General features: G+C 36.6%; 1 protein-coding gene across 5 annotated transcripts in view; it reads right to left on the bottom strand.

Annotated features, from left to right (window-relative positions):
- Nucleotides 1-17,822, bottom strand: part of LOC134541592 (arginine/serine-rich protein PNISR) — a 66,892-nt gene that overhangs the window by 33,488 nt on the left and 15,582 nt on the right. For all 5 annotated transcript variants that reach the window (XM_063385131.1, XM_063385128.1, XM_063385129.1 and 2 more), the window contains 5 exons: nt 16,821-17,027; nt 14,276-14,502; nt 6,336-6,543; nt 1,245-1,435; nt 496-708 (listed from right to left, as the gene is read on the bottom strand). In XM_063385131.1, the coding sequence (XP_063241201.1) occupies nt 496-708; nt 1,245-1,435; nt 6,336-6,543; nt 14,276-14,502; nt 16,821-17,027 (1,046 nt within the window). The remainder of the gene's footprint in view (nt 1-495; nt 709-1,244; nt 1,436-6,335; nt 6,544-14,275; nt 14,503-16,820; nt 17,028-17,822) is intronic.

Below are 17,822 nucleotides of genomic sequence, written 5' to 3'. Positions count from 1 at the left end.
TGTTAACTTTATTCGTTTGGAAATGGCGTCGTGTTTCGTGTTTACGTTTACCGTCTGGCTTTTGAAACAAATTGGTTTAATGTAGGATTATTTTGGTTTTTTTTCCCTTTAAATAAACCTTAAAAAAATTGTGGTTATGTTAGTAAGAATGTACAGATACTTTGGAAATTAGGTACATTAGAAGCTGGTGAAAAATGAAGCTCTTGCAACCACCACGAGAAATAAAACAGCCATGTAAATATTCACAATTTTAAATTTTGCTATTCGACTTACGAATGCGAATAGTTCGTCAGTTACTATTCGCAACTATTCGTGTTTACGAATATTCGCACACCTCTAATTTTTAATGACGATGAAGATGAAATCCACTACCTTTAATGACAAAATTTGCTTTTTTTTTTTTTTTTTTTACGAAACCATAAAATCTTGGCTCCAGCCATTGTCACTTTATCCATGCCATACAGAGTAATGAGAACTGCACGGAGGAAGGCCGACCTGCTCCTGCAGGATCTCCTCCTGGGAGCGCACGGGCCCCGGCGGCGGGCTGGGCTCACGCTCCACGGCCGGCCGCGGCGATGCCTCGGGGCTGGCAGCGTCGCTGAAGCGGGAGCGGCGACGGCCCGACAGCTGCGAGGGGCTGGGGCTCCTGGCCTCCCGGGGCTGCACCGCCGCCGCCTCCTGCTCCGGCTCGTCCTCCGAGTCGCTGTCCTGCGCGCACCGCGGCCCACAGTCATTACCAACAACTGGTAGCTGCAGCTTTAGGATTGCCATCATCGTCATTTTCACTTGCTCTACAAGACTTTGCTTTCTTTCATATATGCCGGGAACAATATGTACTTACACACCAATTATTTATAAACATATAACATAACAAAAATCTTAAACACGTAAAAAAAAAAAAACGAAATGAACACGAGAGAATAAAGTATCCATATAACAACAGATAAGGAAGCACTTCTTCATTAAATGGTTGCTGGTCAAAAACAAAACACCAGACAGAGAACTCAAAATTTTGAAGCATCTGGCTGCTTGCATTCATGTAGTTTGGCATAGAAGCATATTATCCTTGGTGACGCCGTGTTTTTAGACAGAACAAAGATGTTACCGGTAGGTAAAAACCAAACATACGTTAGAAAAATTCAAGTTTTCTCCCAAACATAGTCTCAATTTGAGTTTGGCAAATGCGATAAAGATCCCCTTCTTGAATGACACATACAAATGAATGTGAGTGGTTTGCTACTCACGAACTTGCTCTTCTTGGGCAGGCCGGGCGCCAGGCCGCTCAGAGCCTCCTCCTCCTCCTGCAGTCGGCGCTGACGCAGCGTCTCGCGCTCACGCAGCTGTCGCTCCAGGTCCAGCTTCTTCTGCTTCTCCCGCTCCATCTTCTCCAGCCCCTCCCGGATCCAGGCCGGCAGCTGGCGGCGCTTGGCGGCGTCTGCGCAGCCACAACACCCCTGTCTCCTCCGACACGTTTCCGTAGCCCCATCGGCAGGCTTCAACATTATTAGGTGAATTGCGATAAAACAGAAATGGCACAGCAAGGAACGTCAGGACAACATACGTACATCGAATGTATCTCTGGGTGTCCATCAAACTTGGATTTTGAAATTCATGCACATTTCCAGGTTTTCAAGGGAAAAAAATTTAGTTTTTCAAGGAATTTTCTTCATCGTGAAATTATGCAAATTTAAGATGTTGATAAAGTTACGTAGCCTTCTAACGAAAAAGGCCCTAGACTTGTATTCCTAAAAAAGACAATATAAACAATTTAATTATTGCTTCAGAGCTGCGAAAACTTAAAAAAAAATTATACTTCAATAGAATATTTCAAAACTAAATACACAACCAAATATTATTTAATGAATACATACATTGTCATGTTAAATTTTCTAAGTGCCTTTATTGGCTTATTACTATAACGTAGGCTATTTATTTTAATACAAAAAAAATGGTTTTCAATGGCACTTTTATTTTTTTAATATATATAGTTTTATTTTGAGATTATAAAGCAACTATAACTTTGCATTATTAGGTTGTATTTATATCTTACATTTCATACCTCACCACAACACTATAAATTGTTGAGAATAAAGATTACAATGGTACGCAAGAACCATTCAAGAAAACTACGCAAAAATTTGTTACGATCCTGTTCTAGTCAATACAGATCCTGAATTCGCGAATAAAGTAAACATTGGATATACCTATTTTTTCAGTGCTCATTAAAATACATGCATATTTTTATTTGTGAATACAAAATTTCATAAAATTGCCAATTCATTAACTAATTGTGGCTCATTTTATGAATAAAAAATATTAATAGGTTCATGTATAAATTCTATCTTATTTAAATATAACATAGTCAAAGAATTAAAAAAGGTAAAAAAATATTTGACAGCAACCTTCTTGTTTATTCTCTCAAACAAATTTCCAGCCATCCAAAGTCTATGAGTAAGCACGTTTTAACTAGACAAAATACTTCGCTTGTTAGTATGTTTGATTTCATGTAATATATATTTTCAATTAACCCAAATAGTGTTTCTTTCACTTTGTACATTGGGTAAACATTCGATTTAGCATATGATATTCATGACGTCACAAAACAATGACGAATGGAATCCACACCCCCTGCCAGCCTGTTGATGAACCCAAAGATTAAAGTTGGCCATCTCGACACGTACAGCAGGCGAGAGTGACGTCACATCCAATAAATTTTCAGAATCAGGTAGCGTTACTTCTGAGGACCGTCCTATCATACAAGGGCTTTAAATCATTTTAGGCTGACAAAAAAATAGTTTGAAGTCTTGAATGTAAATGGTGAGAAAATATTTTTTGATCAATTTATTAATAGAGCCAGTTAAGTAAGCAAGAAACAATTTGTGATAGGAAATAAATTTACTTACATTTTCCCCATGCAAAACCGTAACATAATATTATTGACACATGAGAGAAAATAAACGTCTCATCTTACTATCACGCACAGAAATAGTGTAACTCTTCTGAACAGGATTTTGGCAAAAAAAAAACAACACAATTTTCAAAAATTAGAAATATTTTCCACTGTAGTTGCTCCTCTACTAACTAAAATATAACAGAAAACTTTGGGCATTTTTGACATAATTCATACCATAAAATTGTCGGGAAGCTGTACAAAAAATTCAATCAATAGAAAATAAAAAAAATACTAGGTAAAATTAAAATCTTGTAAGTAATGTCTCAATAAGTTCAGTATTCTGTGTAAGTATTTAAAATTATATTTACTCTTCATCTAAGTGTAAAACCTCCTGTAAAATAACAACACCACCATCTTGATGATGCGAATGCGCAAGGACAATTTTTTGGTGTTCAGCCACCAATTTTTAACATGGAAATGGTCATTAAAATTAAACAAAAAAAAAAAAACTATTACTGATTTTTTTTTTTACATTGAAATGCAATTCCAATATCATCAACAGTTTGACATAACCTGTAAAACAAGCAGGCATATTTTCTGTGAGAGTGATCTATGAAATTCCCGACGAAAACAAGTAATTCAAGCATAATACCAAGTTTTTTCCCCCAAGAATACATATTTCTCACTTTTCCCAGAATTCTAGATTGGTGGCTATTCTGATGACCTATATGGATTGAAAAAAAAAAATTCTAATAAATGGTTTGATCTCACATTTCTTACACTAGTAACACGTTTTTTTCATAAAAGATAGTACATGTTTCGAACACACAAAAATTTTCCAATTTATTTGAATTTTTCTGAGTAGTCCTGTTGTAGAAATTCTTATTAATAATGACTGTATATTATATATTTTGATAAAATAAGAAATATTTTAGTTCAAAATTGGTTGAAAAATAAGATTTTTTACAGGAAATAAAAAAAATCATAAAAATAAAAACAATAACATAAAAAATCTCCTGTTTTAAAACAAAATTGTCCTAACCATAAAATCTTGTCCCTACCCACTGATCTATCTGGCAAGATAACAGATTACAATACACATTATTATCAAAACACATTTAAGCAAACACGCATAATATGCAACAATGAATATAAAATGTTCATTTTCCTGTGCAATACACAGTTGGCCATTTTATCATATATAACAGACTACAAAATTTTCATTGCCAGTCTGAAATTTAATTAAAATAATAAGTAATTGTAATGTAAACCTTTTATTTTTGTTCCTAAGCGTTTATGTTTTAAGTTTTTAATTAGTAAGGACGGCGCAGCGCCCCAGGCGGGCAAACCCGGAACTACCCGCAACTACTTTTTTGAACTTTAACAAATAAATTAAAAATAAGTTAAGTTTGGTAATGATAAATCATTGTGGTCAGTTTTTGCTTAGTGTTAAAGGCGGTTTGTCATGTTATTATGTTACCAGGTGGATACCTGGTAACATAACGGGAACTTAACGCTTCCCGGCGGCCATGATGCCCTGGCCTCGTCAGTCAGCTTCCGTTCGCCGCCCGGGGTAGAAGGCCTGCGCGCGCCTCGTCGACTCCAACTTTAGTTTTCACTGATCTGGTAACATCCGTCGCTCCGTAATTATTTTTTAAACCTTTTTCTTTTCCTCGAGGTCTACCCCGGGAGGTTGGCTCTTTAACATAATTATTTAAATCCAGTTGAATATTTTATTTCGTCTTAATACGTAACGAACTTTCGAGGCCAGGCCATGAGGTGACCTAATCAGCCTTTAAGCCGGTGTAATATTCCTGTTGGCATATTATATAAGTGTATCAATTAATAACTCTCTTTTCACGTGATTACTTATGTAACGTTTTATATCCTTGTGCCGCTCGACATCAATAAAGAGCTTTCCCTAGACTTCTGCGAGATTCACTCAGCAGCCGCATGCGGAATCTTCTGAGTCCCGAGGCTTGTGGGACGCCTTGAGAGCCCACTAGTGCTACTGCGCAAAGGGGGAGTCGAGTCTAGTCCCCACACGGGTCACGTCACGGCCCCGAGCGAGGAGTCTACGGCCGGGTCCACGTGCCCTACACGTGGTGGCACCCAAGTTACACAGTTTCAGTCTATCCGAACCCCCCCCCCCCCCCCCCAAAGACAATAGAATAAAAAGGATCTTAGTACAAATAATAACCGTTATAGTAAACTGATGAAAAATTACACCATAATGTTTTTAGTACTCACTTAAATTAAATGTCTTGAAGGTACTATTTAAAATAGCTTTACTTTACATTCTAACATTTATACATATATATCTTCCTCTGGTTCATCATTTTTATGTTCAGTATAATTTTTTCATTAATTATAATAAAATGTTTTTGGAATACTTGCAATTCTTTATTTGCAACTCAATCTTCATATTGATTGTTAAAACATTACTGAATATCATATACGTAATTTGCCTTTGTTAGTTGGGATTCTCAAGGAAAATCAGTCGGCTGATGTCTGAGACTCTGAGACAGAATGCTGGGGATGTTAACAGGTATTGGCATCCCTAGATCACTTTGTAAAACATCTCACCATGCTTGATTGCACTCTTGTTCTTGCTTCTTGAAATTACAAAAGGTTTACAATTGAAGAGAAGAGAAGAGAAGGAAAAAAAAAAAAAAAAAAAAGCAGTAACTTTGTTTAGGCATCTTTAAGTCTGTATGTACTAGCACTTGTGACTCCATTTTTCTTAACTTTTTTTTCCAAAGAGGCCAAAATTTCTATCAGGAGGAAGTGGTCTCCAGTGGCTGAGCAGTATATTTGAAACTATTTCGCATTACATTGTAAACACTTATGTATCAATTTAGAATTCTTATTTTGTCCTGCAGCCCCATCAGCATACAATTAAAATGTCTGAGTGTCTTCTAAAGGAATGTTTAATAGAGGTGATGTAAAACTGACACAATTTGAGTGGATCCTCTATAATCATCAGATTTGGACCACGTGTAGATGAATGTGTTTTGTTTCGTCTGTGGATGCTTACAAGGACCTTCACAAATTACAGAAATAAAGTTAGCGAGAATAGTAGTTATGTACTCTGATCTGGTAACTTCAGTATTGGAAGTTTCCTCTCAAAGTCAAAAGAAAACTTTTATTACCACTTCCAAGACTTTCATAGACAGCACTTGCTTGTAACTTGTGAATTCTTAACATTGTCATCAAATAGATTTTTTACTATTTCCTACAAAATGGGTAAATTTACACTTTCAAAGAATTATGAGTTTTTAGATAGGAATGCTCAATCTTTTATAAATAGAGAAAAATTAGTGTTTTCTCCAAAAAAATCACTGAAGATCACATTACCATAACTACAATAAATGCACGTCATGCCAATGAACTTCACAAAGAGACAGCATTCTAGAACAAATGATTTGACGTGGTGCCTCACCGATCATGGTGGTGGTGTCTTCTTCGTCGTCAGACTTGGGAGGCAGCTTGGTGCGGTCCTGGGGCCGGCCGATCCCGCCCCGCCGCCATTCCGGCCTGTTCTGGCGGATGAAGGGGGCCGGACCCATCATAACAGGGGCCACCGGGGCCCCAGGGGGGCCGTCCACTGCCCCTGGGGGAGCCCCACCCCAATACCCTCCTGGCAACATCTGTCCACGCCACAACACACGCCCCTATTAACAATTATCCGACACATCATTACACAACCATCTACGACTATACTTCAACTACTTGTATATCCTTAAGAATTCTTGTTAGTGTTAATGTTAAATAAATAATTAATATGATTCTGGTATTATAACTCAAAACATGAAAGATTAAACTCCAAGAAATGTATTAATAACATAGTATAGACAGTGATCTCAAATTTCTACCTACACTACCTCTCGCATTGTTACAATTTATCTATAATAATAAAAAAAAAATGCTATTATGTACTACTATATTTTCACATTTGCAGTCATCACAATACAAAATTTGTGAAATTATGACAATCCTCTGACAAAGAAGCAAGAAAATTTGGTGCTATTGGACAATTGCGTATAAATCTGTACTAATATAATAAAGCTGAAGAGTTTGTTAGTTTGAATGTGATAATCTCTGGAACTACCAGGTAGCCCAAATTTTGAGGATAGTTATAAGCTATTTAAAATCACGCTACGACCCTTAGGAGCCAAAAAAAAAAACGAAAAACTGTCAGAAAGAACGCTAAGCAAAAATTACATAATAGCACAGACGATACTGTGGGAGGTGGTAAACAAAACTGGTAGTTCCATAGAAACAATAGTATAAATATTTTTTTAAACAAAAGAAAGCTGATATTGCTGTATTTAATTTTTTTTTCTCAAGATGTGTTGACAAAATCTTTCTTCTGCCAAGTGAAACCAAGAGCTGACTTTTTTCTGTTTTGATTATTTTGTTTAATTCATCAAAGAGTTAACAGCCTTTTTCGTGAATATTAAACGGAAGATGAGGGTATGAATAGGTTATAGTGTGCTGAAAGTTCTTAGTGTTTGATTATGTTGACAAACTTTAACATTCTTCTGCCAAGATAGTGAAATAAAAAGTTGATTTTTTTTTTTCATTCAAAATGCCTCAAAGAAAATCTCAGCTTTCTCGGTAGTCAGCAACATCACAGTTTCTGAAACTTTTGCGTGAAAATTAAACAGAAGATGAGTGTATGAATAGGTAGGACAGTTAACGTAACATTACTAAACAAAACCGGCTTAGGGAATCAAATACTGAAAGTTCTCAGTGTTTGACTGAACAGATTGTAAGAACTTCTGCAAACTATGCTTGAGAATCAAGCGTTGAACGTTCACAGCGTTTAACCCAATGAGTGACGTCAACGGTTATTAGATTTCTTAGCCAAACCAAATAACTAAATTTGGCATGTGTTTAGGACTCTAATGTAAATTATTCCGAGATACACAATTTTGATATTGACAGAATGAATAATATTTGCAACAAATGGAAAACTGAAGCGCTCGGATTATGTTGCAGAAGTGGTAAAGTAAATATCCCTAAAATTCTGGAACAAAAACCAGTTTTAAAAGAATTATTATTAGGTATACATTCAGACTCAAAACATTTTTTAAGTCATACAAGACAATATTACAATCTATTCCAAATGACTTCATTTGGTGGCTAAGAAATTTGTGCAAGGAATTTGATGCCTACATTTAAGATACACATACAAGTTTACCACTTGATAGGAAATTTACTTCCTGCTGAAAGAGCGTAATCCGAATTTTTGCAAATATATTTTGTTTCCCAAGCTGATCAGCTATCTTTGCGTTCAAATTTAAATCCAAGTCACAAGTTTACTTTATTGAAAGATCTTCACGATCATAATAGTTATATTCAAAGTTTCAAATATAATCTTGAAAACAGACCAGCGCATGATCTAAAACTAATTATCTACGTTGATTTAAAACCTCCCAATGATCACAGCAATAGGTATAATGCACCAACTGTAGACAATATAGCTATTCTTTTGGTAGATGAAGAAAAATATAGGAGAAATATTGTGTTAAATACTAGAGATGGTCGTCTTCAAAGAGTTTCCGAGTTACATAGATTGTTTGACCCACTACAGTAGCCCCTGCTCTTCCAATGAGATGATAGATACTGCATCTACATTCAACAACAAAAAGTGCTGGACAACCTAAGACAGTGTATCATGTATGCAATTTTATGCTTTCAGGCTTATGGTAAGAAAAAATGATGTGAACAGTTTACATTATTTCAGAGGATTGTTTAATCAATATTGTGTCAATATGGCAGCAAAAATGATATCTGAATGGCTTGTATTTATAAGAAGGAATAAAAAAAATTGAGACCTGATGAATTTATGTATACATCTACTAAATGCTGTTGTAAATGATCACAATGTTAATGGTTCTAATATGGGTCAGTATTTTAGAAACTTTGGGAGACCAGATCTTTTTATCACTTTCAACTGTAAACCAAAATGGCCAGAAATTAAAATTGAGTTATTTCCATATCAAAAAATTACAAGATAGACATAATTTGATTTCAAAAGTTTTCCAAAATAAAATAAATGACTTAACAAAAAAAATATATTTTTGGGCCAACTAAGGCCTTTGTTTAGAGCATTGAATGGCAGAAAAAAGGTTTACCGAATGCTCACATTTTGCTATGGCTTACAAACAAAATGCAACCAGATTCCAAGGATGACATACCTAATATGGGCTGAAATTTACAACATAGAAATGAAAACCACGATCCATGCATGGCCCTTGTGAACCAAGTAACCCAACATCACTATTTAAGAAAGAAAACATGTGTTCCAAAAAATACCCAACGAGATATATATCCGAGACACAAACTGGTGATGATGGTTACCCAACCTATAGACGTAGAGTTCCAGATAGCGGGGGAAATATAGGTGTATTGCATGTGAGGGAAACTGAAATGAATCTAGGCAATAGGTGCGTTGACCCTTATAATCCAGTTTTATTACAAATTTTCAATGCACACAATAACGTGGAATTTTGCCAGTCAGTCAAAGCTATAAAATATATATGCAAATACATTCATAAAGGTTCTGATCAAGCCACATTCATTTTGCACAATAATAACCATGAAGTAAAAAATATCTTAATGGTCACTATAAAGCACTTCTGAAGCTATTTGGAGAATTTTTTTGATTTTCTATTCATGAACACTTCCCACCAATCATTCATTTAGCGGTCCATTTGCAAAATGGACAAAATTTTAATGCTAAAAACATTCAAGATTGCATTAATAATCCTCCTGCATCGAATCTCACTGGATATTTCCAGCTCTACAGAAATTATGATTTTGCAAAAACTTTGTTATACTACGAATACCTGGGAAAGAAATAAATTTTCTAGAATAAAACTTGGCCGAGATGTTGATGATTATCCTGGTGTAAAAAAACATGCAGCTTTTAAGCTATGTCTATAATGTTCATCCAAATTGTAAACATTGAGACATGTTTATACTCATTTATGTCTTAGTTATATGTTTACGTCGTCATTTAAATAATAATTTTTTTTCTTCCATGTACTGATTTGTGCATAGTGCGACGACCCAGACTTAGTCCATAGCATTTCAGTTGATATTCACGTTTGGGATTCTATTCTTTGCTGAATATTTATTTGAGATTTATTATTCCATTTATTACTGATTTTGCTTCACAGCACTCGTTAGCTATGGTTTTCGAATATTAACTCACGAGCGAGGTTGCTTAGTCATTCTTCCTAGCCATAATGCTCGCTGGCCAGCGATTTAGAAAGAACCATTACTTAAGTGTAGGGCTTCTGATAGAGATGTCCTCTGTGCGTGGGCCAGTCCTTCGGTCTAGGGATCCAGCGCAGAGAACGAGAAGATACGTGGCTACCGCGAATTTATGTAGCTTTGCATGTATCAAGTCGAGGAAGTCCAGGTACCATAGGTAGTCGTGTTTCACAGTCATTTACAATATAGCGTCGGGCGAATATCCGCCATTGTGCTGCGAGACTTCCAATCATTTCTAAGGCTACAATTCCTGTCTTCATTGAAGAGACAAACCCATTTTAAGGAATTTTCAACCAGGCCTGTGCGGAGCCAAGCTGAGTCGCTGTCATCAATAGTTCTGCTAGGTTGTAGTTCTAGACTTTCTTTCACAGCGAGAGTTGGCACAGGGACAGGTCCAGATGTCGAAGAACAGAGTTATTCAAATTGCCCTCCCCTGGACTTAGTCAAGTCTATTTTATTTAATTATCATGGTTAGAATCATGAGGCTGAACCATCTTCTCTAGACTGAACAAAACATTATCTTCAATCAGTTTCAATGGGTCATCATACACTAAAGAAAATTGCTAAAATATTTTCCAGGGACAGCAGATATTTTGTTTTAAATGATATTGTGTCATTTAAGTACCTTAACTTTAAATATTAGTATGTAATGTGTAACGATGTAAGATACTTACAAATTCGTATGAGCCATATCAAAATATAGTATAATAGTTGAAAAAAAGAAAAATTTTAATTTTTTTAATTTCAATAATTCTGTGGATGTGTTACATCAGACCCATATTAATAGTAAGAATAGTAACGATAATAAGTGTTTATTATGGAACAAAGGCTTTATCAGCCTCAAGGTCGGGCAAACACATTTCTAACACGTTAATAGGATAAATATTTAAACAAAACAGATAGATGTATGTATATATACACCCACCTATATATCTGTAGCTGTAACACAACACACACCACTTCCAAATATCAAACCAATACAAATCAATCAGAATGTTTTTACTGAAGAATATTACTAATGAAATTGCGTGGACTAACTTCTTTTGAACATCTTAGAACTGTTAATGACAATATTTTGGCAATATATCAAAGCACTTGCAAAATATTAGGCTTATTAGAATAAGATGAACATTGGGAAAGTACTCTTTCAGTTGCAGCTATTTCTGAGTCAGCAACAAAACTTAGAGAGTTATTTGCTATCCTAATATTTTGCCATCCATCAGAGCCAACCAAATTATGGAACACAAAATTGCAATAAATTGTGTGAGAACATATTAAATTGAGTTTGAAACGAAGATCATGACCCACTAATGCAATACAATGAAGGGCTTACATTGATAAGAGGATAAAATTCATAAGATATGGGAAAAAAAACTTAGATTTTGGACTCCTGGCACCAATTCACAATAATACAAGTAATATGGACCCTCTAGAAGAAATTTTGCAGAGACCATATGATTTAAATGAATTAAATATATTTCCATAAATGAACCTAAGTTAGCAAGTGATAAATTTTTTGCTTACAATTCTGTTTTAAAAAACATTTTCGCTGATGAAGGCACAACATTTCTTCAGGTGGTACTGTTAAGACCTTTGTGACCTATTTAATATTAGTGAAAGTTAGGTCACAGGGCAAAATAGCCATAGCCATTGCATTTTCAGGTATTGCTGCCACATTAATGACAAGAGGAAGGACACTTTTGAACTACCCCTTACAGCATCACCTGAAAGAGACAGTGTGCTCTACCCGTAAAAATGGCTCACTGGGCAGGGTCCTGCAAGATGCAACCCTAAGAATATGGGATCAGTGCACTTTGACTAATAGAGCTCACAAGGAGGCCTTAAGATACAATTCTCAAAGACATAAGAAGCTCAAATAAAGTTATGGGTGGGTACTTTGATGTTTTCTGGTGATTTCGGACAAACATTGCTTGTAATAGTTAGGGGAACTATGTATTAGTAATATTATTAAATCTTGCTTAAAATCTTCTCCATTGTGGAAGTCTGTTGAATCCTTGAAGCTGAATACCAACATGAGGAGTCACTTAGGTGGAGAAAGCACATATTTCCCAATAAAGCTCCTTTTGATTGGTGACAGGAAAGTACCTGAATCAGACAAAAAATTATTGATAAAGACCTTGGTGAGATAGTGATCAACATTGAAAAACTTATCTCTAAAGTATATCCAGGTGTGGCCAATATCCATGAAAAAAAAATATAAATGGATGTGTGAGAGATCAATTTTAGCTGCCAGGAATACTGTATAAAGGTTGACGCCATCAACGACAAAATAATGTCTAAACTAGCAAGTGACATTGTATACCACCTTGCCACTGATACTGTCATGGATCAAGAAGAAATGTACATTACCCTCAAGAATTTTTAAATTCATTGAATCCATGTGGGCTACCCCCACATTCATCGACTTTAAAAACTGGTATTCCAATTATTTTAATATGTATCCTTAGACCACCAAATTTATGTAACGGAACCAGACTTCCACGCAAAATTGATTAGAAACACTGTCATAGTAGCTATAGTTTTGACTGGACCAGCAGTTGGGAAAACGGTACTAATACATTGCATTCTGATGATACCCACAGATTTACCATTTAGTTTTAAAAGGTTACCATTTTCTGTGAATGTATTGTTTGTAGTCAGTATAAATAAAGCACAGGGACAAACTTTTAAGTATGTCAGAATATATTTGAGAGAATACTGTTTTTCACACGGACAATTATATGTTACCATATCTAGATCAGGTTGCGGAGAAAACCAGTATATAATACCACACGAAAATAAGACTAAAAATATTGTATATGCTGAAGTACTCTAAATACCGTATTTACTCGTGTATAGCGCGCCCTCGTGTATAGCGCGCACCACGATTTTTGCAACAAATTCCAAAGAAAAAAAAATTGAAATTTTTTTTTCCCATAAATAAATTTTACTAAAATTTTGTGGTACCTGATTATTTAAATTTATGTGTGGTGATGCGTCAGGAAAATACTTAAACTCTGCTGTGTAGACGGAAGATAATGAAGCGCTGTATCGTCACAACTGGTACGTGGGAGGGAGGGAGGGAGGCGTGCCGCGCTACGTTGCTAAGCTGGCGCGGAGAACTAGATGACTCACCGGTCGCTGCTGGGACGAGGAATGGTGGAAGCGAAGAAGGTGGCTGGGGGGGGGGGGGGGGACTGGTGACAACATTCTCTCTTTCTCTCTCTCTCTTTTTACTAGCTTCTGAGCTGGCTTTCTGTAAAGGGGGGAGGTCTAAAAATAAACAAGAGACCATGATGTGCGAGCTTGCGCGCGCGCGCGCACGCACGCACGCACGTGTGTGTGTGTGTGTGTGTGTGCGTGTTTGTGTGTGCTGTGAGCGTGTGTGTATGCGAGAGACCAGGTTGTGAGTCTGTGTGTGTGTGAAACAGAGGCCTTGTTGCTTGTGCGTATGTGTGGGGGCTGGCCAGAAACGTCACCCGTCACCCGGCAGTTAACGACTTCCACTCCTCCCCGCCTCCCCCCCCCTAAACTTTTTTTTTCGTGTATAGCGCGCATCCTTATTTTTTTCCTTTACTTGAGGGGAAAAAAGGGCGCGCTATACACGAGTATATACGGTAATTTACAAATAATCTGGTTTCTTTTAAATAATTTAGTATGTGTAAGATATTTGTGTTTACTTAGTAAGATTTTTACTTAAAATAAAAAGAATTTGATAAAAGATAAGTCTTTTAACGTATGCCATTTATACAACAAATATTATTATAAATAAATAACGACCAAAAAAAACCCAGCAAAGCGGGTACTTTCAGTTAGTCCCTAATAAAAAGGTTATGAGTCATTACACTTCTTTAAGGAACACATTTAATGAATTAAAACAAGCAGAAAAAATTGTATAATTTATAAATTTTTTATCCAGCAGTATCAAGCATTACAATAATTTTAAATTCAAGCCTAAATGAAAAAAATAAAGGCTGTCAAATAATTTGCCTACATGTAAGTTACAGATTTTTGAATGTACATATTTGCGAATGTTTGACAGATCTACTTGAAGAAAGTGAACACTTGCTCACAGCCACCCCCCTCCAGTCAGACCTGGTTGTAGTGGTTGGAGCCGGGCGTGTGGTTGTAATCGTACACTCCGGGCGCCGGGCCGTACTGCTGCGGCCCGGGAGGGTACTGGTACGGCTGCATGCCCGCCCCCTTGCTGGGCATCATCGCCGGGGGCGGGGGAGGGGGCGCGGCGGCTCCCGGGGGCATGCCCCCGCCCCAGTTCCACCCCCACTGCTGCCAGCTCGACCAGTTGTTCCAGGACGCTGCGTCTACGCACAGGCAGCACAGAGGACCAACTAAGGTGAAGTCCATTGTCATACAATCTGATAGCAGATCATGTCCTGCTGACAAAGATAATTTATGTGATTGATTGAGCTCCTTTCTTTGACGGAATGAAGGGGTGCAGGGGACGACGGTACCACGAGATAAACTACTGGCTCAGGACGACATGACAAGGACAATAAACCGGATCAAACAATGTAAAGTCATTCTGAGTTTATAGGACCAGTGTCACATGGTGTGTGTTCAGGTTATTGCATGTCCCATATTTTCATAACTTCACATGTTGATTTTAATGTCTGCCACAAGTTTTTTTTTATACAGCTGTGGTGATGATAGAAAAGGGTAATTTTGTTTCAGAACAGAGTCAAATAATTTTAACATGAAAGTATATATACTAGCTTCAAGATAGAATATCAAGACAAAAGGTTCAGCCACACGCATATTTACATTACTGTAAAAAAGCATTTGCAGAGGACTCTCGGAGTCATGTGGTTACTGGAAGACACAACGTGTTACCGATAATAGCAGATTGTGTACTGAGCTCATTCACCCACTAAAAAAATATTACTAGTAGTCAAAAAAGTGTGGGATGTACCATATTTACCCGAAAATAATGTTACTGAATTAGCTGTAAGCCCAAACTTTTTGATAACAAAATTATGAAAAGAAAAAAAAAACCTTATGGAGTGAAAATCCCAATACAAATACGAGCGCTTACAAATTATTTAAATAAGTAATTTTTTTCCTTATTTACTAATCTATTTCTGGTGCCACTTTTGTCACTAGAGTGGTGATACAATGGAGGGAGAAAGAGGAGGGGGGAGAGCTGCCTTCACCCACAGCCACAGTGAAGGGAAGTGGAAGGAACACTGTGACAAATTTCTATTTCCACTCTCTCCCTCATCACACATTCCACGTGTTATCCTCTCTCATCTGTCACACCTGTGCAGAGGTCCAAGAAGCCCCGGGCCAAAAAGGCACAAGTGATGCTATTTACAAGCAGAGCGTGTGTTTTTTCAACTCAGCAGAGGTTCAGGAGGCAGTAATTAACAGCGTCTAAAGTAGCAAAAAAGATGCAGTTAAGAGTAAGAGTTCGCAGTTTTTCAACCAAGCTCTTCTCCCCAATGGCAAGATACAAGTTGATGAAGGGTAGCTTGATATAACATTTGGATAACTTAAGTATGAAACACTAAAATAATTAAAATTTAGAAACAAATCTACAAACTAAACATAACGAAAATCATGGAAACATTCTGAATGGTTACACTGTATATGCATTAATGAGAAATCATGGTATGAAATTATTTTTAACAGCTCTTTGTTAATGAGAAACCAAAATGCTAAACTCATTGATTCCATAAAAATATTGATTGCTGAACAAAAATAAAATTTACTTAGCTGCGTTAATAACGAAAATAAATGAATAACTAGGTTAAAATATTTTAATGAGCTTATTCAAAACTAATTTGGGAATAGACTATTAAAAAAAAAACATGTATTTCATAAAGTAGATTCCTTTGGATTTCACTGTATTTTGCAGTTCGCAAAAATATTCTGGATCAATATGTAGGTTGTGAAAAATAAGGCGAATAGGAACTGAAATGAAAGGTAGGTAGGTAGGTAGGTTGGTTGGTTGGTTGGTTGGTTGTTAAGTTAGATAAGCTGTATAATAATAAAAAAAAAAAAAATAAAAAAAAAACATTTCATAATTTAAATATTTTAACAAACATTTTCCATATAATTATTGCAGTTGACTTAAGTTAATCAACTTTTTTTAACTTTAGTATTATTTGTCTAACTGTCCAGCAGTTTATGATTTAATTTTTTTTTTAAATTTTAATTCTCATTCTTACTATTTGAATCCAATATTAGTATTCATGAATAATTTTATATTCGTATTCATATTGGATTCAAACTAAAAAAACAGATATGCGTACAGACCTAGTTATAAGCCATAAGTAGAGACCTGCAAAATTCACGGATTCATTTTGTGATATGCTACAATTCAAATAATTATACCTTAGCGCTGCTTCTACCACTGGTTCACTGTTAATCTGGAGGACTGAGGGCCAATTAGAGACCCTCACTCATTGAAGTGTCGAATCACAGACACTCAGTCGAGATGACTCACAAGTCAGCAGCCAATGAACAGGTGGCATTTGTAGAGGATATTGGAGTCTATCCTGGAGGTCACTGAATCCGTGAATTTTGCAGGTCTCTAACCATAAGTTATGGCAGTGGAAAAAAGTTGTTCGTGATGAAAACGGAGGTCAGTCTTGTTGGCGGCCGGGAGTGGGGCACGCACCTTGGGAGTTGGAGTTGGAAGCGTTGGAGCTGTCCGGGTCGTCCTTGAGCTCCATGTCCATGGGAGCCTCCCCGGCCTCCGAGCCGGCGCCCTTCTTCGGTGCGGACGTGTCCCCGATGACGGGAGGGGGCGGGGCCGGCGGTACCTGGTCCACGGGACACGTCTCCTTCATCTGGATCCATTGCTGCGCTAGCGCTGCCCAGTCCACTGGCAACACCAACAACCACACGTCACCCTCTCAACATCGCTGTACCTGCACTGCAACACTCAAGATAAAACTACCGTCTGCAACAGTCCAGCATTCATTCACACATTAACTAACAAATTATGCGGTCTTTCAATTTCTGGATATTAATATGGTTCGAAATGTTTGGAAATTATTCTTTTCAGTCATACATTACAAAAGTATACTTCAGAGTAGTTAGCTATTGTAAGTAATGTGAACAAATATATTTAGATAAAGGAAATTTACTGCCCGTATAGTGCATGAATGCCAACTGAATAAAACACTACATTGTTCACACACGACTCATCCTTAAGTGTTAAACGTAATATGGTCTGTAAATTTCTATCTCCCTAATTTTCTATTATTATTTACTATTAAATAAATATCTACATTCACAAAAAAATCTGTATACAATGTGAATAAACTCACAGCATCAGAAATACTGCGATCATTTCGACAAACATTTCTTTTACAGTTAAACATCTTCTAACAATATAAGTTTTAAGTATAGACATAAAGCTGTGCCGCCAAATAATATTTTTGGCACAATTCTAAATTTGAATTTTTGAAATATTCTCTTGCCTGTCATTTTATTTTCTTGCTGCATGAACTTAAAACTTTTTCCTCCTCTTGTATATTCCCGTTTAATCTTTGTCAGACCTTTCTCCCCAATTTCTCCCAGCCCTAGATCTGATTTTGCCGAGTCTTTTGAGAGTCAGTCTGTGTATCATTTTATTCCCGCCTTGGCGCAAGAACGTCGCCTGTAATTCGCCTCC

This window comes from Bacillus rossius, assembly GCF_032445375.1.
Source record: "Bacillus rossius redtenbacheri isolate Brsri chromosome 4 unlocalized genomic scaffold, Brsri_v3 Brsri_v3_scf4_1, whole genome shotgun sequence".
Classification (NCBI taxonomy): Eukaryota; Metazoa; Arthropoda; class Insecta; order Phasmatodea; family Bacillidae; genus Bacillus; species Bacillus rossius.
The sequence above is the reverse complement of the archived record's forward strand: the minus strand, read 5'-3'. Positions and strand labels throughout refer to the sequence as shown.